Source organism: Taurulus bubalis (genome assembly GCF_910589615.1).
Source record: "Taurulus bubalis genome assembly, chromosome: 7".
NCBI classification, from domain to species: domain Eukaryota; kingdom Metazoa; phylum Chordata; class Actinopteri; order Perciformes; family Cottidae; genus Taurulus; species Taurulus bubalis.
In genome coordinates this window covers 8,692,966-8,716,773 of record NC_136595.1, presented here as the reverse complement: position 1 = coordinate 8,716,773, position 23,808 = coordinate 8,692,966, and the positions used below count along the sequence as shown (strand labels likewise).

At 44.0% G+C, this 23,808-nt stretch overlaps 1 protein-coding gene across 4 annotated transcripts in view; it reads right to left on the bottom strand.

The window, feature by feature from the left end:
• pik3r3b (phosphoinositide-3-kinase, regulatory subunit 3b (gamma)) overlaps positions 1–23,808 on the bottom strand; it is a gene marked incomplete at its 5' end in the record, with an annotated part of 166,466 nt that overhangs the window by 9,304 nt on the left and 133,354 nt on the right. For 2 of the 4 annotated variants that reach the window (XM_079220521.1, XM_079220520.1), the window contains one exon: positions 4,385–4,499. The exons of the other annotated variants lie outside the window; for them this stretch is intronic. In XM_079220521.1, coding sequence (XP_079076647.1) covers positions 4,385–4,499 — 115 coding nt within the window. Of the gene's footprint in view, positions 1–4,384; positions 4,500–23,808 lie in introns of those variants that run through there. 4 annotated transcript variants of the gene reach the window in all.

The window sequence follows — 23,808 nt, the reverse complement described above, 5'->3', positions numbered from 1 at the left end:
AAAGAGGAAGAAAAAGAAATTACACCAAAAGATCAAATGTGTCTCTTTGCCTACCGTCCTCAAGCATCACGCTCTCCGTTAGCTGCATGCTGTCACTCGTCTCTCAGCTGATTCCCTCCTCCTTTCTCTCACTCACTCACTACCCCTGTGTGTTGCTCTCTCTCTCTCTCTTTCTCTCTCTCACACACACACTCACTCCTCCTCCTCTACCTCCTATACCTCCTCCTCCTCCTCCTCCTCTACCTCCTCCTCCAGCTCTCTGCTCAGTCAGAGTGAAGAAAAGAGCAGAGCAAGGCAGCCGATGCGCTAACTAATCCCGGCGTTGGGGCCCGCCCCACTCGGCCAATCAGGATGCAGCGAGGGGGGCGTGCCTCACACGAGAGAAAGAAAGGAAAGAGGGAGGCGGAGTTATCCAGTGGTATATCAATTCCTTCTGGGACACCACACACTCATACACACACACACACAGCAGTGGAGCAGCGAGCGCTAAATCAACAGGTCGTCTCCTATTAAACAGTGCGACCTGCGGCTGAACGTGCGTTTAAGACTCTATAATTTCAGCACACACACACATACATACACACACACACACACACACACACACACACACACACACACACACACACACACACACACACACACACACACACACACAACTAAAAACATAAGCGTGATCTAACAAATTAGGTGCAACAGTCCAAAACGTCATAGATATTACATTTCCAATGACATGAGAAAATCAGCAAATCTTCACATTTGAGAAGCTGCAACCAAAGAACGCTTGGCATTGTATTGTAAACAACAGCCCTTTGAGACAAAACATGAACACACGCACAACCAAAACCAATGAACCAACTGCCAGACCACCAAAATAAATATCCCTTATCAAGTCAAATTATGTTCACCTTATGATTCTGATATCAGGCTCTGATTCACTCAGTGACTTAATGGACAGGGCACCGAGCGATACGTCTCTTATGGACCACGTCAATCCGATCCAAATGATGATGATGATTACGTCCTTTATGTGGAGAGGCTTTGACATCTCCGCTCTGCATATCATTTGTGTCAAGAGTGGCAGGTCTATACTGCTGGTTTTTGCATATTGTAGTGCAGGTAGCAATTTCTGCTTAATGTATGCACTTAAAAATCAGAGTTGGCACTTGAACCGTGCTTAAATTAGTTAATCCAACACAGTAACATATCTGTTAAAAGGACTTATTTGATCACTTGTACTTAAATGTGCATAAATCGTGTTCCTCCAATATGATTTTCCTTCTGAAGGTGAGTGCACTCATGTAGAAAAATCTATCATAATCTGGTCCTCATTATGGACTAATGCAGGGCTGCTTGATAGATCATGATATCAACGGGAACATTTTACCAATATACATCACAGGATGGCAAATTTGGGCATATTATAGTAACAGATATTTCGATTGATTCTCAATGCAGTGACATAATCATTTAAAACTTCTTTTTTTTATTGCTAAAAATGAATAAATAATTTAAAACAAACTATTTTGTAAAAACATCATAATATGATCATATCGTCACTGACCACAATTGACTAAGGACCATGACAAGCAATTAGTTAATTATTGTTATGTATTGTTGCCAAAGAAACAATACTGTCATCACTAATGCCAATAATAATATCAATAATAATGCAGGTAGATTTGTAAAATATGCGATACGTTATCACAATAAAAAATAACTAAAAATGCAGACATGATGTAAACTCTTAAACTGCGAGGAAAAAGGACGTCCCAGCCTTTGCATGTTGGGTTTTCATGCTGAGCAGATGACATCAGAAACCACCTGAGGGAAGGACAACGGAGAAGTAATGTGCTGTAAGCGAGCAAAGACGTGCAGAAAACCCTCTGGTGAGGTCCTTTAACAATAATGTACCACCAATTTTCCATTGGAACCACACATATGCGCACACACACACACACACACACACACACACACACACACACACACACACACACACACACACACACACACACACACACACACACACCCCGCAGGCTTTGCCTTCCCAGTCTACACCCCCGTCACCCTCTCTTTGCCCCGCTCTCTCGTCTCCTCAGCTCTTTAGATTACATGTCAGTTATGTCAAAACAAAAGACACATAGGCACACACGCTGAGGCGCAGACAGGATGAGCTCGTTCAGGTAAAAGAGGAGCCACTCACACAAAAAAAGACCTATAATCGTGTACAACACACTGCAAGTACAAGCTAGAGATAATTGTAAAAAATAAGTTGCATTGTAAAAAATAGGTACAAAATGCACCTTTTTCGTATATATATCGTCTTTGTGGACTGTATGATTCACAGCATGGAGTGAGCACAATTGCTCATTAAGCCGGGATGAAATTAGCAGAGTTTTTTTTTTCTTTAAACATTACTCTTTGTCAACCAATGACAATGACCCTCTGCGTGAATGAATGATTAGCTCCGGGTGCTATAAAAGCAAAAGGTCCAGCGGCACACAAGTGTGTGAATCACCAGTAAATGGCCAGTGTGTTGCATTCACATCCGACGCATTGAGCCGAGGAGCGCTGTCTATTCACTCGACTGTAGCTCCAACACAATGACTGTCGAGCGGAGGGAGCGAGGGAGAGGGGCAAGACAGAGTAAAACAGCAAGAAAGACAATCAATGCCTCTCCCCGTTCAGTCAGGAGGCAAAAAAAAAAGGGGGGGGGACTTTAAAACGAGCAGAGAGAAAGAGGAAAGTGGAGATACTGCACCAGTCCACTTCACCTGGACTTCACTACCTCAAACGAAAGAATCAAACAAAGCACTTCAGTTTTTTTTTTCATGAACAGAGCAGAAAAATGGAGCACATGCTCACACTTGCAGGTACAAACTTCACACAAGGTGAAAAATACCATCCTATGTGAAGTTTAAATCAGTGCATTCTAATGGTTGAAATACTTTTGTTTGATAAAACCCTCTTCACCTTAGGGAATTCTTTTTTATTTTTGTATTTATGCAACCTCTCTGCAACATGCCACAGAAAAGACACAATGCTGCACTTTATGGTGGCTGCAGAATATACAGTACATCTCAATAGATAACTGGGAGGAGAGAATGGAGGAGGGGGGACAGAGCTACCGGGCAAACTGCATTCAACAGCGCCTCCTGGAAACAACGCAACGTCCCACATCTCCATGATCCATTCAGCGCACCGAGGGGAGGAGGGGGAGAGAGAGAGAGAGAGAGAGAGAGAGAGAGAGAAAGAGAGAGAGAGAGAGAAGTAGGAGTCAAATGACACTGGCACAATTGCCTAGGAATTAATGGATGAAGGCAGGAATGAAGTGACAGTGACAGTTTGCGCGCGCGAGAGAGAGAGAGAGAGAGAGAGAGAGAGAGAGAGAGAGAGAGGCCACAAATGTCAGTAATTGATGTTAGGATTATGAAATGCTCGGGACATTCTTCCCCCGGTTCCGTTCCTTAATCCGGTCGCCCCCATCTCTCTGTTCTCGGTGTCCCATCCCCCCCTTTCCTTTCCCCAGTCGTCGGTTCCGGCACCAGAGCGAATGTCGGGACGATCCGGATCATCCAGACTTTGATTGTGTAGTCACGTTAATAACAGAGAGAGAAAAACGCGCAGGTAGTTGCAGAAATTAGAGACTAGCTTCAAGAAGGGAACTCGGCTGCAAAGGACTGCGTTGGTGGGTTTGTGCGGAGGGGGGGCATTTTTGCCTAAAATTATTTGGGCTGCCATGTCTGCCATCTTGGTCATTTATTTATCATTACATGCAGGTGGACAGAGGAGGATATCGGCCACCTCGGTGTACTATTGTGTCCATAAAATGTGCAGCTTTTGGAGATCTGCCGCTACTGTCACAGCGAGAATAAGCATATATAGCTACATGCACGTCCTACATACATGTATATGGACATATAACGACGGTGCATTCACGCGACAACCGTGGCATCGGAGAGGCAAGACTGAGTAAATCGTGTTTAAAGCATTGTCATCCGTGCTGCAAACAGTTTTTTCAGTCAAATTTAAAGCCCCAAAAAAATTGCCAATTGCTTCTCTCTTTTTTTTTTAAAGCTCAAATGACTTGCTAACCATTACAACTAAACAATGGTTATGCGAGGCTAATGTTCAAAACCGTGGCAATGACGATGCCTTGAGAAAATAAAATACAACCATAAATTGTTCAGACACTAAAAACACTCGAGGGACGACGAGCGGACCGTCGGTAGGCTCCAGCTCGCTACGCCGGGGGCCAGGACGCAGCGGTACGTTACGCATGACAACTTCCCACCGATTTGAGCGGACATCAAACGCAACACCTCTCCAGCTCAACTTTCCTGACCGGGTCCGGCTCGTGCCGTCACGACCCCCACCCTCCCCTTACCTGGCGGTTGGTCCATTTCCAGATAAAATATCAGCTCCGTGGAGTAGGGCATCATCACGTCCCTCCAGTCGCCTTCCTCGCCGGCTTTTTCCGGGGTCCAGACTGTATTATACATTGCTTGCGTGTGGCTTAACCTGACAATCGTTCTCCACGAAAAAGGAAAGAACAAAACCTTGTAAAATGCAAACGGGAAAGAAAAAAACTAAGAACAAACCGACGTATAAAAAAACTCGACGAGATAAGCTAATCTATCTAACTATCTACTTAGAAGTCTTCTATCTGAAATCCTGCTTCAGACTGGAATAAATAGGCGAACTGTGTACAAAAAGCACTGCTCCCTCCGACATAATACAGTGAATAACTCTGGGCTCTTCATGAAGGCCCTCTATATGTGTACATGCACACATATATACATATAAAAGCGTCCTTTTAAACGGTGGAAAGTAGATGCCAGCTCTACATTTCAGTCCCCTCTCTTTTTCCGCCGTTGGTGCCGCCGGCTTGCTAGCTTCATTTTAAGAAGAGCACTGACAAGAGGAGGCCGGCTGAGACTGACATCGGCTGGGACGAACCACTACGCTGGAGCATACAGGGGTGGGTGGAGTTAACTTCTCGAACTGTGACACACCGAAACGAAATACAAATAGCCCCTTGTTGTAATGGATATTGACAAACTGTACCAGCCAGTAAACATTACTTGTATTTAACCTATTCATCCCGCTCACGTTCTGCCTGTATTATATTAATACAACACCCCCACCCCCTCTTGGTTAGACTCTTTCTTTCCCAGGCCCGACGCTGACAGAACCCCTCTGTGCGCAAACTCAGAAGCTGAATTTGAAAGCCAATAGGGAAATTACTTCAGCCTCTGAAGAGCAACTTACAAATTCTGTGGTTTTCCAGTCAGATCCTTACCTTCCTACTGCCTGGCTGTAAGTCACTACGAACTACAGGCTGCAGCCACTCTGGGGTATGACATACCAGGCTACATGAATACGCAGCCATCCAAACATTCTGGAAGACCATGGCAGTGTTTTTGCACGTTTAAGCCCACTAATTACAAATTAACAAAGCAAACCATTATGTTTTAACATTTGTAAATGTGCTTTCTTTCTACCATACATACAACCAACCAACAATACATTGGTCTTATCAAAAAGCTTGATACATCTTATTCCTCTGTCATAGAGCGCAGAGATTGTTGTCCAATACCTTAAACACACATCAATGAGCTACACTCTTGCACTGGGGGACATGCTCCTTCATTACCATAAACCCCCCCCACACACACACACACACACACACACACACACACACACACACACACACACACACACAGTAGTTTATTTGACAATCCCACATTCACCATCCTGCATCCTGACCAAACCTTACTAGAGCACACAATGTAGATGAATCTCCCTATGAAAATAATACAATATATGCACTATTTCCTATTGTTTGAGTAACGTTTGCTACACATTACAGTGCCCAGCTTTTTTAGGAAATTACAGAGCCCTTTTAAAAAATATGAAACTACATGTATAATAAGAACATATAAAAGGATGCTAACCTCGTGGTTTGATATTATATTTGCATGGTAATGCTGTGGAGACTCCCCAAATGAATCCACTATTTCAGGAGCATTAGCATGCACAATGACAACAATGGTGGAATACACAAGTCCAGCATGGTTCAAGTTAATGTCCATGGTGAAAGGATTTCATGCAATGGCCAACTAAAGGGTCTGGGAAACATTCAAACAAAACCAATCCCTACAATGGGGTTTGGAAAATGATAAGTGGCAATGTAAAACATTAAATTAACTATCACACAATAATTAACCTTCTTACAAAAGTCACTCTAATGTCCTTTTACACTGCAGTGATGTGTCCGGAGCTGTAGTTTGTTTGCACAGTGGGCTCGTTTAACTCCAGCATGAACCAAGCCCCCTTCAGTGAGGTTAAGTACAGTTACCGTAAACGATATGGAAGCTTAAACATACACTTGGGGATGCTAGAGAGGTGCAAACATACATTTAGGAAGCCTATAATACAGGGAATACAGCACACACACACACACACACACACACACACACACACACACACACACACACACACACACACACACACACAGATTGGAGAAAATGGGACCGACCTATACAATTAAATTCTGTTTTATATACCATATATATATTTATTTGTAGTGAAAGCCGTGTTCAAGTCAAGCTTAAATGATTCCAGTCACACGCACAGTGACGCAAGTAGCTTAATCGAACATCGGTATCGGATCGGTATCGGACGATATCCAAATCTCAGATATCCGCCTCGGGACTGAAAAAGTTGGCTGGTGCTTCCTTGATGTATTGCTCCTCATTCTTAGATATATACTATGTTTGAAGCTGTTACCATCAATATTTTAATACTACCAACGGATCAAATGACAAAGTTTTATGGGAAGGATGTCCCTCATGGTGACAAATGCACAGGTAATTATCACCTGACTCTGCAGGTCCCCCCACCTCTAAGAGCTCCATAGGGTCTTTCATCTCATTGTTTTAGTATGAAGGCTTTGGCTCACTCTCACCGCTTTCATGGCGCTGTTTTTTCAGTAGAAAGCAGACAAGCTATTCTCAGCAAAAAAAAGCAGCTATAAAACCAGAGTGTTTGCTGCTCAGCGCCAAACAGCAGACAGACACAGTTAACGACTATATATAGCTAGCGGAGGAAGTGGAACATATATCGCAGCTAAAGAGCCAGACCTACAGAGAATGCTGCCAAGTGGCTGTTGTTTTTTTAAATTAGGCAACGCTTTCCGAACAAGTTCGTCATATCAACTTAAAAGGTGATCTCAGGTCAGTGGTGTGTTTACACCTTGTATTTGATGCCCCAGGTGGCAATCTGTCACTGCAGGTTTATGTAACAGTTAAATCAGTTCAAAAGATCTCCAACTGATCCACAGCACAATTTTTGTTCTTCCTTACTTCTCAGCTCAAGTAAGTTCATAGCAGTCGAGACCTGACCCTGGTCAGGACCAAGTCACATCCAGTCGGACCGGGTCCAGTTAGGGTCCGGTTCTATTGCCGTACGTTTTGTCAATATGTCCCACACTGGAGTGGACTCTCTGCTATATCTCTGATCACATGGTGCATCATCATCATCGTCACAGGGGAAGAAAAAAAAGAAAAGAAGTGTGTTTTAAGTCGACTTTTCATTCATTCTTAGGACCTCGGGACGCGTTGCTGCTCTTTTCGACTGCACCTGCATGGTAATTGGTATCGGATCACGCTGCTTCCAGCTCTCTCGCTGCTCGGCTCTATTTGGGTCGACAGCATTTTAGATGCGGTCTAATAATTCTGTGACCTTTTTCGGATGGGTCTCGATGCATGAGGTTTGCATGTCGAGGTTTGGTTGGTTTTCCAGAGGTCTGTTTTTGGAAGAGTTACATATTTAATTTTCTATCCACATAAGCACGTTCTGGGGGGTTCTGCATGCGCGAGCAAAATTGAGATGACAAGTCTGTTTAAGCTGATTAACTCTTATTTTTTTCTTTTGGTGAAAACTGGTCAAACAAAAATAAAATGAACCCATGAGCTTATTACTCCCTCTCTCAGCTTCTATTCCTGTGCCAAGAGCAGAAAGTAGAGCACTTTTAAGATTAGATAAAAAAAAAGAACAATGGCATCATCATAATCAGCTGCCCCAAAAACACACAGTGGAGACCCAGACTGGCCCAGACCCCCAGTCATCCACATGGTAATCTCCTGTTAACAGCATACTATCAATACAATATATTCAGATGGGGGCTGCTGCCACCAGTAATTACAGCTGCTCTGTCTATCTATCTGTCTAACCGGTGTCCTACTTCAGGGACCAACATTAAATAAAAGGTCTGCTTCCCAATCTGCCATCCATCCATTCTGTCCTCCCTCTACGTCCACCCATCCACCCATCCGTCCATCCCCTCCCTTAACTTGACTGTCTCTTCTGTCCATCACAAGAAGAAGGAGGAGGAGGAGGGTGGGTTATCTTGCACAAATATGTAAAAGAAAAAATAAATAAATAGTGGGGATCCGTGGCAATGTCAGTGTATGAAATCTATTTAATGAAGCAAACACAAACACACACGATTGAGTGTATGTGGTTGTTTCACAGATGGCTCGTGCCCGACACACAGCCCAAAGCTCCTCTCTGTCAAGTGTGTCAAACAGGTTTAATTGCTGCCGCCCCTGTGTGTGTGTGTGTGTGTGTGTGTGTGTGTGTGTGTGTGTGTGTGGCTGGGCAGATGGATCCCTAACAATGACACAGGAACTGACTCTGCCCCTCGTCATACAAAAGAGAAAGAGAGAGGAAGAAGGAGGGGCAGACAGAGGGAGGAGGACGATGGGAACAGCAGCCTTAATCTCTGCTGTCCGCGGCCATCAGCACCCTGCTCCCCATTTAACCTCCCAACAATGGAGCCGAGTGGCATCAAGTGGCCTATTTACATAGCGTATGCATAATCACATATGAAGCATAGTCATATATGAATCAAACCCCTCCCGCGACTCCAACTAAAACTTTAAAATTCCAATTATGTACGGGTCCAATTAGGTGCATTTTGAATGTTTGCATACAAAAAACAAAAAAAACAGAATGCCAAAAATAAACAGAAATTGTCAATATTCATGCTAAGCTTGAATGAAGTGGAGATGCTGGCAAAGTGAAGTGGAGATGCTGGCAAAGTGATGATGGCAAACGAGAAATAATGTCTGTCAGAAAAAGAAAAAATAAGAATGGAGTTAAGGCTGATGTTGAGGAACTTGCTTCAGCTTCGTCCTTCATTGTTGTTCCGCTGCCACTGTTTCTCACTCTCAAAAGTAAAGCGAGTGAACATATTTCACAAAATGTTCAGCAGGAATATTAAAACAGTCGGACAGGGCACCAGCTGCACCAGAAATAACATTACAGATAATTGGTTGCAGGTTCACACATCCAACATTTAGAACTCATGAAGGCCCCGTTGTTTGGGGCACTTCTAGGATACTCAGATACAATCTACTGATACTACTTGAAACTGAAATAATAATACTGAAAACATTGGAATTATGTTGCAGCAGATTTTTCCTGTAACTACTTCTGCAGGTGTGTGTGTGTGCGGAACACAATTCAAAGAATCTGCATGTGTGTGTGTGAGAAGGAAGCCCAGGTGAGCTATTGAGAGAATCAGGTGTTGAGTTTTCCATTTCTGTCGCCATAGAGACCAAAACATCCAGTGAGGCGCTAACATTGTCTCTTCAGAGGCTTTAAGTACAGACAAAGGCGTCGCCTGAAAGCTCATATCATGTGCCTCCTACTGAGTTAAGTTCATGCACACGTGGGTTTTCTTGAAACCACGAAGGCATGTCAAACCCAAACCAACACGCAGCTGAATTACTTCAACTCTGATTTAATTTCCCGTACAAAACGGCACCTTGAATAAAATGTTTGCACAGTGTTGCAACATTTTCATTATGACGATGAAGCTTCTGTTGAGGGATAGTCTTTTCCCCATACAAGTCCCCCGCAATAAAGCTGAATAAGTTGATATGTTTGCAAATGTAAGGCATCTTTCCAAAAATGGAACATAATGTTGAGGCTGAACGTTTGGCCATGAATCATCCGTTTGAACTCACGGACCCACCTGCTCGACTCTCAGGGTTTTGTCTATCTCAGGATAGACAAACTCTCTATGTCAGGATATCTCTCTATGTCTCAGGAGAACAAGCAGTTCAGTAAACTAGATGTAATCTGTGCGATGCTCTCTCTCTCTGTGTGTGTGTGTGTGTGTGTGTGTTGTTGCATTATCTATCTGTGCATGTGTGAAGTGCACGTTTAAGGTCACACGACCACCTGCGCCCCAAGCAACTGCTTCCAAAAAAAAAAACCCTGCATGAGAACACAGTGTCATTTTCTACAAGCACAGAATATAATCATTTCACTCAAACAGGCTTCTTTCTTCTTTTTTTTTGTTGCAGCTATTGTACTTCACAAAATGAGATAGAAAGCCAGACGCCACGAACGGGGCGACATGACACGGCTGAATGGAGCCGTCGTGACCCTCCAACACCTGTGAACCACCAGCTTATCTGCATTAATGTGTGTGTGTGTGTGTCTGTGTAGGAAGGGGTAATATTATCGCAACGTTATACAATGATATTCTAGACAAGTGTTTCATCATCTAGTGCAGTTAGCGACCTCTATACGCAAATTGTTCCCTCCCAGTTATAGAGAAGACTGAGTCCTGAACCTAAAGCCATCCAACACTTGTGGGATGAAATAAAACGCTATTGTGGTGAAGGTCAGGATGAAACAATCTCGAAATGTATTTCTATGATAAAATCTTTCATGATAACGATGATGTGTTGTGAAATGTTACACAATATTTGAGTTACTTGGTTTTAATATGTAATGTCTTGTCCTTGAAGAATGCAAAAGGGTTAAAAGCATTATTATTATTACTGTTATCTTTAAATATATATGGTGATAGTTAATGACATTGATCAATATATATAAAAAAAATTAAAAAAAACACTACGTGATGACATTTTGGGCTATATGGTCCGGTCTTACTGAAGGCTGTTAAAGAATCAGATTAACGACGATGGTTTTGGAATGACTTGTTCAGCTATCGTATATGGGTGTAATGTTTGTGTGCGCACACACACTTTTAACCATGTTGTGTTGTCAGCATGGGTAATAGTGTGAATAGTAGCCCAACACATTGGATCAGGCACCAAAATAAAAAATAATCCAAAACATTTGACCAGAGAAACCGTGCCAGTCATCTGTGTCCATGTGTGCCACGTGTTGCAAGTATACGCAAAACCATGTGGGAGGCAGGAAAAAGGAAACGGTGTGGGCCATGCATCGCATTAGCCCACATGGCGGGCTGAGGGTCAGGAATAAAACACTAAAATGTACACTTACGGGTCTCAGGTGGAGTTTGGGACTTGGACATTAGGATACTATCCAACTAAGGGCTAAAGATGCTGAGCTGAATTGTAAAACATGTGAGAGCCTTTGTTTTTGGAGTGTGACACATACTGTAGACGAGAGGCTAACATTTTGGATATCTGCAGCATCTTAAATGTTTCTTTCATGTTGAATTTCTTTGGCGTCACACAACGTCCCTGTAATGTAATGTCACGCAAAATCCTTGGCGCCAATAAAACAAATATTTTCAGCTCGTCTTTGTGTTGCGAGGACACAATTCGAACACTTTGACTAAAGTGGCAGAAGGGAACGGAGCACTATCAGTAATATTTTGCTTGTCTCTATTTGACTTAAATAAATCGAGTTTTTCTTCCACTGCTTGTGTCAACAAATGGGCATATGTGCAGTTTTCAGTATTGTGTTTTATAGGTTTAATTGGTCCCCTGTGTGGGCATCTGTCTGTGTGACTGTGTGTGTGTGTGTGCTGTAATAAAGCAGTGATTCAGAAAGAGACACAATAGTGTAGTATATCTCCCTGACACGTTCCCCAGTGTCAGTGAGTCACTACTGTACAATCTATCAGCCACTGAGCACGTGGTTAAACCTTCTTTTTTCTTCTTCTTCTTTTAAAGGAAGAGCCGATACAGATTGAGCATTCGCTGTCATGGGAGACGCAGAGGCAGTAGACTGAGAGGAGGGTGGGTGGAAGGAGGAGGGTGGATCCTCATCTGCCCGGCTGAATGCAAGACCCAAGCAAGCGATGCAGGAGAGAGAGAAATGGGACGCCAGGAGGGAAAAGAGGGGAAGGAAGACGGAGTTCCATTCATCCTGAAGTTTTGGTCGGGACGCGTTTGTCCCGTGGAAATAACGGTCCATAAATGTACGAGTGTGTTTGTGCGTCGTTGGGGTTTGCCTGTACAGTGATGATGAGGCTGCGGTTTGCTCACTGCCTGCTCTATTTCTGTGCTTATTATCCATGGCCCTCAGCGCTTTTCATATTTCGTCTGCTGCTGTAATAACTGGAGTGGAAAGAACAATTTAACTGTAGACACGAATAGGCTGCTAAACATAGACATCGGTGGAGTGGGGTCTTGGAGAGCACGGGCACACACACACACACACACATACACACACACACACACGTTACGTAACATGGCGCGGCACTTTTGTATATATTATGAATAAGCGTTTTCTTTGGAGGGTGGAGGGAAGTACGTCGTCATCCGCTTACATTCCTGATACAATTATCATTAAAGCGCACAATGTGACTGGACAGTCACCTTTTTAAAAATGTTTTTCTTCTTCCGTGTTGTTCAGAACATTGTATTTTCTGTTGCTGTTAATATGGCAACATTCACACCGCAAGCCATGCAAAACTCTGCCAGAGCCGTCATCGTTGGTTAAGATCATATAAGTTTCCAGTACCAAACACTACTAAACAGTACCAAACAGTAACCAACAATTTTTGGGGATTTGAGACGTGTCGGAAAAGACCCACAAAATATCGAGGATATTCATATTTGATGCGAGGGTGGATAGGATAGGATATATACTTTATTCATCCCAAAGGGTAAATTTGGGTGCACCCAAGAGGAGTGCTGGCAGTCAGTGGTGAACTGAACCAAAGTGTCGTCTTCATGACAGTTGGAGCCCGGGGTTACCTATGGGCTGTGTGTGCTGTGTGCTCTCTTGCATTTCTACCTTTGTGAGGACACTTTAAGTTGAACAGTGCAACGCTCGGAGCCATGCAGATTTTGCGTGCATGCAGGCTTTCTGTTGCTGCACATATAGCCACTGAAACACTGAATGAAGCAAACCCCCCCAGTACACACATATCCAGCACTTTGTATGTGTGGTCATGCTTCATAAAACTGGCATTAACTAGAAAAATAAAAATGATATGTAGTGTTTTAGAGCCGCATGCTTTCTTGTTGTCAACAGCAGCGGCGAGGTGGCTTCTGGGGATCCACCCTGAGTGTTTAAAAAAAAAGCCCAGAATTTCTTAAGCTTTAAAAATACCTTCAACTTTGTGTCTACTACTACTACTACTACTCTATTTCCTGAAAGAAAACTTATATAATAATTGTGTTTGTGTCAGTGTTCTTCTGTTGGGCGAACATTCAAGTCAGAATATTGAAGGCCACATATACTTGGCATTGTTGGGGATTCTTGATTCCTAATTAATAAACGGTCCAGAATATTATGGCATGGAATCCAATGCAGCAGAATATTTATTTTTTCTCCAGGCAACTATCATGCTTTACCCAAATGATGCACAGATTTGAAGGCATTCTATTATCAATTGGCTTGACCAATAATGCACATAGCTGCCGTAGGTTTGTTAACAACGTATAGCTTTGCACAAATCCATCACTTGGCCTTTTTTCCCCCTCAGGACAAGAAACTTGCTTTTTTGCACATCTTTTCTTTCTTAAACTTGCGTGACCGGTCTTGTGATGTTGACGTCTCACAATGATGAGAAAAACTCATGATGGCAAAGATAATTACTTGGTAGGATTACGTCGACTGGGCCCAAGTATCCTTGTGATCACAAGAAAACAACATTTAATCAAATTATTTGATCAATGTCCTCCCTGGACCTTGTTCCAAGTGCAAGAGTTAACTGTTAACTTGTTCTTGTGAAAACCTGATCTCAGTTCCCAGGTGAGAAATCAAAGACCTCGGAGCTCAAAGTTACACATCCAGAAGAAAGACGTTTCAGGAGGACCCCCGCTAAGTACATTTCTTCGGAGTGAACGAACATCTCCAGGGGGGGGAGACTAGGTTTAAACATCAGGGGCTAGACGCTGCGCCGTAGTTCACATCACAGCGGCCGGTTTGATCCGGGCCGTTTGAAGCGAGGCTCCCTCCGATGGATCCCGCACATTGGATTTACATCGACTGCTTCGGTCTTAGTGAGCTGAGTCATGAGGCTCCAACTCAAGCACACTGATTAGCTTCGCTGTCTCAAACTTTCCAGCCGGGGCTAATTCAATGAGGAGCTCTCCTCTCCCTTAGCCCTCCTGATCCATCCTCCTGCCCGACGGACTCATTGCTATTCAGGGTTCAGTTGCCCTCCTGGCAGGGACTGATCCCATCCACCTGTGCAAACTCAGGTTGTCTCCCACTGCGGGCAGACAGGCAGAAGTAAAGTCGTGCAGTAACTAAAAGGATTTATATCAATTATTGAAAACACCCCGCTGAGAAGCTTGTGTTTGTGTCTTCGCAGTCTACTGGCACAGTCTACTGTAAAGCAGCTGATTTAAATTGTACTATACATTAATATGTAAGCATAAGGCTTTTGAAAGAACCACTCTCTCCAATAAATGTTCAGGAACCCCATAGGATCCGTCGGAGTCGTGACCTATTTGTGATCCGAGAGTGCTGATACATCGAGTCGCTGATGGGGACAACTAATGAATTCACATGCTATAGCTCTATGACGTGTAGCTACTTGCTCAACTGGAATAGTCACATGGGAAATAATTACAGGATCATGAGGTTAAGTAATAGGGTTGTGTGAGGGCAAGATAGAAAAGAAAAGCAAAAAAGGCAATATTAACATGGGGTCATGAGTGATTATTTGCTCAGCGTACGTTCAGAAAATCATATTCATACCAACAGTTTGGGGAAAGAAATTCTGGAATAGTTGCATGTTGGCATGGGAAAAGCAGCAGGATTGGGTGAAGGCCTTTCTGTAAATGACCAAAAGAAACCATGACTCGACTTAACTGATCCTGCATCCACCCCGTCGTATGGATAGAAGCTCTGGAATAGTCACGTGGGAAGTAATGACAGGATCAGGAGTTAGGTAACAGGATTGGATGAAGGCAGGATTGGAAATGACAAAATCTATTTTACCGCACGTTACTTGACGTGTGATTATGTTCAAAAATGTAAGAAAGAAAGAAGTGCCGTTCACATATGGGTTGCGATGTACGATTATTGCATCTTAAATTCAGAAGACCATCTATGTACAGTCCAGTGGCCCAGTCTACATATTTGCATCTGATCAGAGCAAGTGACGTAGTGCATCGAGCAACCGCTGTTGAAAGTTACGTGACATAATAACGAGTATAACGAGCGAGAAAGTCAATCGAGAGCGCTCTGGGAAGGGTGGTTGGACTGGACAATAACATTGGACTTTCACCCAGGAGACAGCTGTTCGTGTCCCGTGTGAAACCAAAAGTAGACGTTGACTTTACGCTTGTTACTCAAGAAAGTGGAGTTGGTGCCTATTTATGATAGTTATGTTGTTACGTTACATTGTTGTTATTTCAACACAAATCAAAATGTTTTTTTTCTTACTTCAACAAAGCAGTTTTGTTGCCTGAACCCAAACCCATCGCCTCACAACGTTTACCATAGGCCATCGTGAGTTTCTGCGAGCGAGATACGAGGCTGATATGAAGCGTATTCATGAGACATATCCTTAGTTCAGAGACCTTCAATGGCATGGAAGTGAAGGGCCATGAAGTGTGATTATTACCTCAGCTTGAATTAAGAAATAATATTCACACTCATCCAGAGGCTCTGGAATAGTCAAGGGGTGACATAATTACAGGATTGGGGCCAAAAGTAACGGGACAGGGTAAAGGCAAGATGTAAATGACAAATGACATTTCAGCATGGGGCCATGACGTGTGATTATTCGCTCCATTTAAATTTAGAAAATCATATTATTCGCACCCTGGGTACTATGAAGCGCTTGAATAGCCACTTGGGAAATAATTATATATTTTAACAGGATTGGTTGGAAGGCAAGATTGAAAATGACAAATGCCAAATTTGACCAGACAGGAGGAAATAAACAGAGCGAGAGGGGAAGAAAATGTCACTCTCGTGCGTGTCCCCCTCTTGTGTCTTGTTTGGCGTTAAAAGGGCTGAAAACACGATTTTTACTGTTTTAGTGAAATGGGTTTTCGCTGTTGCAGTCAAAAATAGGGATGATGGCTTGCCTCTCAACCTGCTCTCTCTCTGTTTTGGGGTGCAGTGGACAGTCAGAGAGCCAAACAGGGATACAGCTTTAGAGCAGACAGAAAGGGGAGGGCCGGAGATGATGTATCACACACACACACACACACACACACACACACACACACACACACACACACACACACACACAAATCTCCCTCCACCCCCACACGCCCTCCTCCTCCTCCTCCTCCTCCTCCTCCTCCTCCTCCTCCTCCAAACTGCAAATTCATGCAGGCATGAGACTGAAAATTTCCATGAACACTAGTGTCTTTTCGCCTCCCTCCGTCTATGTCGGTCTGTTCATCTGTTGATCTGGCGCTTTGTATCGCTTGCTTTGAGATGAGCAGTCAGACAGACAGACAGACAGACAGACAGACAGACAGACAGAGCGTAGCGAGCACAAATATCTCTTTCTCCCTTTCGAGGCAGGCCGACAGACTGCCGATGACTCGGTAAAAGGTGATGTCATCCTGCAATGTGAGCGTCCCCCTGGTCCTGAACCCATGATGCAACACTCTGGTGACACTGTGAAACAGGTTGCCACTGCAGGCTGCATCCAAAACTGCTGAGCTGCATCTCTTCCTCCCCTTTTTCACAGGGCTTCTCCTCAGACTCTCCTTCCATTGCTTATGTTCCCTCATGTGCTCATTTGAGCGTTTCATCATTTTGGGCATCGTCTCAAAATACATATTTGTCTCTCTGGTTCTCTCTTAAGTCTCTTTGGTATTGCACACATGTAAATGCACAGCTTTTTTTGCGCATATAAAAAGTTCTGTTTCAAGTCAAGTCAGTATAAGCTCAAAATCTCTAAATAAGCAACAGCAAATGATGTCCTCTGTATGTGTTGGACAGGCTTACATCACAGCAACAAAAAGCGCCAGAGAGAGAGTCTCTCTCTCTCTCTCACACACACACACACACACACACACACATCTGGCCTATATAAGGTATTCCCTTATTAGTCTTTTTCTCTGCCCTACATTTCAATTGTTTCAGTGTTTTCACTTGATCAGATCCCCCCCAGCACCATCCTTCCTGCCCTCCTCCTCCTCCTCCTCTCCTGCTTTTCTCTCTTCTATATTTGCTCTCCACCCACACAGACCTCCTCCTCCCCTCCCTCCACTGGTTGTCAAGGCAGCGGGGCACCATGGCTCAGCATTATTCATGCAGCAGCACAGTCAGCCAGCCGCTCAGACAGACAGACAGTCAGACAGACAGGCTGTCAGATGGGCAGGCAGCCAAGTAGGCAGGCTGCAAGGCCGTCAACCGGTCCAGCAGAGTCAGGCAGACCTGCTTTGGAAATACATTTAACTCTTTCCTCTCTCCGTCTCAGAGGATAACTCCATCTTGATACAACATGAATCTGAATTTTGTAGTTTGTTATAATCCTGATAATGGTAAAAAAACAAAATGACACTGTACTCCGCTAATAAGATGTCTGACATGCATGAAACACGAGCCAACAGTCATTTTGTTGTTGCAGCCGTCATGTTAGTGTCATTTTAAATGCAGATTTATTTGAAGAGTCTGCATCGGATTACTGCTCAACAGATGTGTTAGTCTTCTATAGTTTGCAGAAACTATAAAAGCGTGGAAGGAAGGGAAGCCACTTCTATTTTTTTATTACAGAAAAAAAAAGTACAGAATGGGATTTGTGGTAGAAGGGCTTAACGTGCAAAAACACTTGAATGGTGTTTTAATGCTGCGGGAACATAAGCCTGATAAAAGTCTACAAAACACCAATAAAGTGCACACAAGCCCATTTAAGCTTGAGAAGAACTGTGTGTGTGTGTGTGTGTGTGTGTGTGTGTGTGTGTGTGTGTGTGTGTGTGTGTGTGTGTGTGTGTGTGTGTGTACTTCCTATTCAATCCTTTGAGGGCTTGTTTCATCAACAGCTAGTGAACAAGCTCAGAGAGAGAGAGCAGCAGCGAGGTAGAGCAGCCCCGAACGAGATTAGAGAACAAACACTCTTTTATCTGATTTCTAATACAGTACATCAGTCAGGAGGACGACCTCCCATCCTCCCTTGCTCCACCTCTCCCATGACTCCTTCTCCTTCGGCCTCCACCTCGCTCTGTTACAGTAAATGTGGACGGGCCCAGGATGCGGCGTGTCGCATAAAGCTCCCTCTGTAAAGTATAAACAATGTGGTGGAGTATTACGACGTGTGTTGAGGACCTATCTATTCACGGAGTGTTATTGCCTTTCTAATCTGGCAGATTAATGTGGACGCTGCCCCAGGGCTGTCATAGTAAAGAGGAAGCTAAGCACAAACACAAAGAATATTACGTGTCATATTTTTAAATGGAGGGAAAATTAGTGCAGTAAATTTCCTGGAACACAACTGCGACACCTCTGTTTCAGTGAGCTGAAAGTTTGTGTATGTGAGCGGTGGCCTGTCATCCGTCGTTTGCCTCCTCCAACGTGCAACACGATTGGCTGCAGTCGGATTGATTCAAGGTATAGCTTTGCTGTCAGGGAAATGGAGAGGTTGCCTGGCTGCTGATCTGCTCACAGCATTATTAGGCCCAGACGAGCAGCCGCAAATGAATGGGTGGAAAAACCTGTTGTTGCGTTAGCCGTGTTATGAGGGTGCGAAATGCCCCTACGTAGTGCTTCAAATGCTATACCGAAGCCTTACACAGACTGAATACGCCTTATACAAGATGTCATGGATCCAAGCCTAGGCAATTAACTGGGCTACACACATCACCAAGGCGAATATTGTTAACCTTAAGGCCGCGCAACAACTACACCCTGCAACAGAATCCACACGGCACACTCGCTCGTTTCTCGTCTTGACGCACAAACGTTGGCTCGGCTCCTTCTCAGTGCCGTCCTGGTTCCGGACGAAGAGGAGACGTGGTGTCCCGCTTTAAACCAGGTGGTCACGAACGGCGCTGGATCAAATTTGTCTGTTTGAGATCCTGTCTCTTACTCAATATTCATATTTTTGAATACATGTAACTTTGAAGTATGAACATCCTCCTGCTGGACATAGTAGCCTCAACTTTGGAAAGACATTTTTATTGACAATTGCCAGTGACAGACCTCTCTCGAATGTTTCTGTTGAGGCTTTAAGGGGGGGTCTCAAGTGTCGCTCCCCCTCGAGATCACCATATTTCATATTTGGCACAGAAGAGGACGAGTTGGAACCGTGGATGCCGAGGAGCAACCCAGTCCAGGCCGGGTCATTGCTCAGGCCGTAGCTTCCCAAGAATGGAGACAGAGCATTTGCAAGCTTGGGGTGTAAAAGCAAAGCAGCAGGTCATTTGAATGGACAGTGAGAGCAGCGGCGGCAGCAACCCCCAGCAGCATATATAGGATGTGTGTGTGTGTGTGTGTGTGTGTGTGTGGTGAGGGAAATCTATGGCAGGTGTACAAACAGATTCACCCTGAGAGTCAAAAGGGAGGACAGAGCCTGTGTTTGTCATACACACACACACACACATAGCCTGCCTGCTGTGGGGACAAAGGTGGAAGGTCACCGAGCATGCAGGGCCATAGCAACCACACACAGACACACACAAACAAACACACGCATTACTGTACTATTTACACCAAACTAAATGAAACACCTCTGAGCGTGCCAAGAGAACCGACGCCGCCTGACATGAGAGGGATTCCATTACCACCGGGGCGGAAATGGAGGATGTGCTGCCAGCAGAGTGGGGAAGTCGAGAGGAGAAGACGCGGAGAGGAGCATGTAGGGTAAACATGGTGGTCTTGAGTTGGACAAAGACATGAGGACACGCTGGCAACAGGTCTGAAGCTGGGACCACGGGCGCGTGGGCGTTTGAGCCCGAGAGCAGACACCTCCAAGTGTACGCACCAGCTGAGCTAATGCTCAGAATACACTGAGGGGAGGTGATGTGATCTGTGAGGCAAAAAAAAAAAACGTTCAAGGTTCGAGGGTGAAAAGGTGAGAGAACTGGCTGTGCCGACCTGAGTGGGTCTGTTCTTCTGTGTCTGCCCTTGAGTCAACCTGGCAGAGGCTGATGGGCTGGAAGAAGAAAGAAAGAAGGACACACATCTGCAGGAATAGTCCTCCTTCCCTTGGCTCCGTCCAACTTCGAGTTTGCTTAAATGTCAATGTTTATTCTCAGGCTGGAAAATGGTTTAACACACAATCCCAACCCGAGGCCCACTGACTAGCCTTTTCAGGAGCCTTGAACTTCATCCCATGGTTGTAATCCACAGATGAAGTTTGCTCAGTTGTCATGAAGTGTAACCATCTCTTCCAGGGTCACTCCTCCCTGCAGTGATGATCGGATCTGAATATTTTTACTTTATTATTTCATGTGTCTTCTGCTGATATTGAAGAGATAAAAAAATCCACATTTTAAGTGTCAAGGCCTGACTTCTTGAAGGTTAGCTGATGTATCTCAGAAATTCAGATTGCTCTGCCAGTTGAAGTAATAAACTACTAAAAGTCTGCCATTTGAGAACCAAGTCCTCGTCTCCCTGTATGCTTTCGATGTGGCTCTGAACACTGTAGCTGGAACCTTTTAGACCTACGGGCGGTGGGACGAGTTGGCGGGTTTGAATCTCATGTAGACCATAAAACTTCAACTGTGAAATCTTTCTTCGATGACAGGTCGAGGCTGGCCTGCTTTGCTGGCACACAGAAGCGGCATTCTCCTCTGTACAGCACACCGATATAATACCCTGTGACTTCCTCTAGCACGCTCTGTATTCTGCGACCCTGCAAAGAGTTAACTCTGCCGCGCCAAACAGAGGGTGAACAGAATGTCTAACTGAGCATCTGAATATCATTGTGACAGGCAAAGACCGAGATAAAACAGCAGCAAGCCTGCTGCCCACCCCCTCCCTCCCTCTCCCTCCTCCATCACCAAACACCCCCCCTAAAAAAAAAGAAAATCCTGTGGCTCCTGCTGCGCTGATCGGAGGTGCTGCCTTTTAATGAAACCCCTTGATCTTGTTTGTAGATTCTCACCTCATTACTCATCAAATGTCACAAGGGGCCCCTACGGTAAAGCGGAACGGTTGGACTGGGAGTCGCTGACTGTAAATTTGAAATGACCTCGGAATACTTTTTTAAGCCCGACATGAAAAAAAAAGGACCTTTGGTGTCGGGCGCAAAAAACTGAGGCGGCTTGTTCCAGTCAGGAATGCCTCGATAATCTGTGCGGGCGTGTTTTTTAATTTGCGAGCAGTGTGTGATCAGCTTGTGATCCACGACGTGTAAGAGGTAAAGGAGGGTGGGAGCCCGAGAGGAAATATGGACAAGACTGATTGGTTGGTAATGTGTAAATAGCCAAGAGGCACAACACCTCTCTTTTTTGTTGTTGTATGTCCTACTTCACCTCATCTCCCCTATCTCTCCCCTCAACTCAGCAGCCAGTGCACATAACTGCAAGAAAAAATAGCAAGAAGAAAACAAAAAGCATGGAGAAACTGTTGTGCAGATATGAGAAGAGCTCAAACAGGCCCGCGGAAAAAGCAAATCCAATCAAAAGTTTTTGCAAAGGCTGACCAAATAGAAGATATAAGGAAGACAGTGGGGAACCTCTGCATGACTTAACACTTCATTACGTTTTATTTTTTTTCTCATTTTGCGAACGGCTGCTGGAGCAGATTAAACACACAGACGGACCCACAAGAGCAAAACTATTTAATAAAAAAGACGCTGCTCACACAGTGGTTTCGGTTTCATAGTAACTGCTTCAGCAATTTTGGATTTTGCCAGGTCATGCTTTAAAAAAGGCATACGCCACAAGACGAGGTTGAAAAAGGAGTGTATTATTCCTTTAACATGTCGACGCAACTTTAACCACTGAATGCAATTTAGTTCTGCCACCAAATGTCATATTTATGCGTCACTGTGGTCGGTGACAGAGCTGCACAGGGCCACCGGGGCGGGATGTTTATTTATACAGAGTATTTGTGTAATTAAAAAAAGGTGTGTGTGTTGTAGAACTACAATGTGAAAACTGTGGAGCAGTAAATGGACGGTTTAGCCAACGGCCACATCATCCGTCCGCTCAACCAGGGAGCCCAGTTATGGAAGCGCTCCATACAAAGTAAACCGGGCAACGTCAGAGGCTTCTAAGAAAAGACGACAGCACAAATGTTTCATTCTACCAACTAGCGTATGGACAAGAAAGACCCTTTTGCCCCAGATGTGGCTGGGATTCACATCAGGAAAGCAGAGGCAACAGGACAGGAAATCCAGGCGAGCGCAGTTCACTTTGAGGGTAGAACGCAACGGTGTGGATCTCGTCAATACAGTAACGCGTGCGACACAAAGGCACAGCATATCACATTCACAAACACACTGAGCTGGGGGTAATGAGATCTGCTACGCCAAGCATTTAATTCTAATGGGATTGAAGTGTCTCCTCACTTAGTCTGATTAAGACATTTTAATGGGGGAAGCTGTTTGTCTGTCTGCAGGGGTCTTCTTATTCCATTTCTCTGAATTCAAAAGAGGAATTGGAAGAAGAATGATCCCCTGACCTTTTCCTCTGGCGCCATCATCGAATAAAACATTTGTATGTTTTTTTCACGAGCCGATGCCGATCCCATCGGCCGTCCTTGGCATTCAGCGAATGTGGCTCACGTCACGTCGTCATTGTGAGCGCGGTAGCATGCTGACTGTAGCACAGTGGGGCTCCAGGTTTGATGCTCAGTTTATCCCTTAGTGCGTTTTACACAAAGCATCATCATGACTAAACCTCCATGGATCATTTCCAGAAACCTGTAATTTCTCTTCAGGCAGACATGACAGACGAGGCAGTCGTTTGACAATTTTTATTGCCATCATTATGAAACTGGTTCAATACAGAGGGCAGTTAATTATCAAGCAATGATGGCATGGGATTCTTTACCAGGATTATTTTTACCATGTAAAGTAGTAAAACACGTTTCAATAAGGATTGTAATTATTGTAATTTTTATTTAATTTTTTTCTTCAAAAGATGGGATATTGATGCACAAAGCTAACTTAATGTATATGTAGTTTGAGGAAGTGTTACTTATGAATTACTTTAGATATCTAAGAGTTGATGAGGCGATGTAAAATTATGTCGAGCTATCTGTTGCATGAGATCTTATCGTTTTGGTGTTTTTTTGGATGTGAATTTTTAAATTTGTATGCTATTTGTCATGGGTTTTTGAAGTATCGTAAATGGTAAGTGGATCCAAGGAGGAGTAGGTGCTGTTGTTATTACAGCAGCATTGGGATCTAAATGACCTTAAAAAAAGAAGTTTCAGTTTAGTTTTTTATAATAGCTGTAGGCATTTGTAGCTCCACGTGATGTTTGGAACAAGCTTTATATAATTTAGATACGAGGTTGGCACTGGAACTTGTTTGCTGCATAAATACAATACATTGCAGGGCTTAGTTTGAAACAAATATCTTTATGTATTGCAGATTAAACAAAAGGGGACCGAATATGGATCCTTGTGGGACACCTTTATCAACAGGGTGGGGATGTACTTTGACACTATCTTCAACAACTGAACTAAAACAGA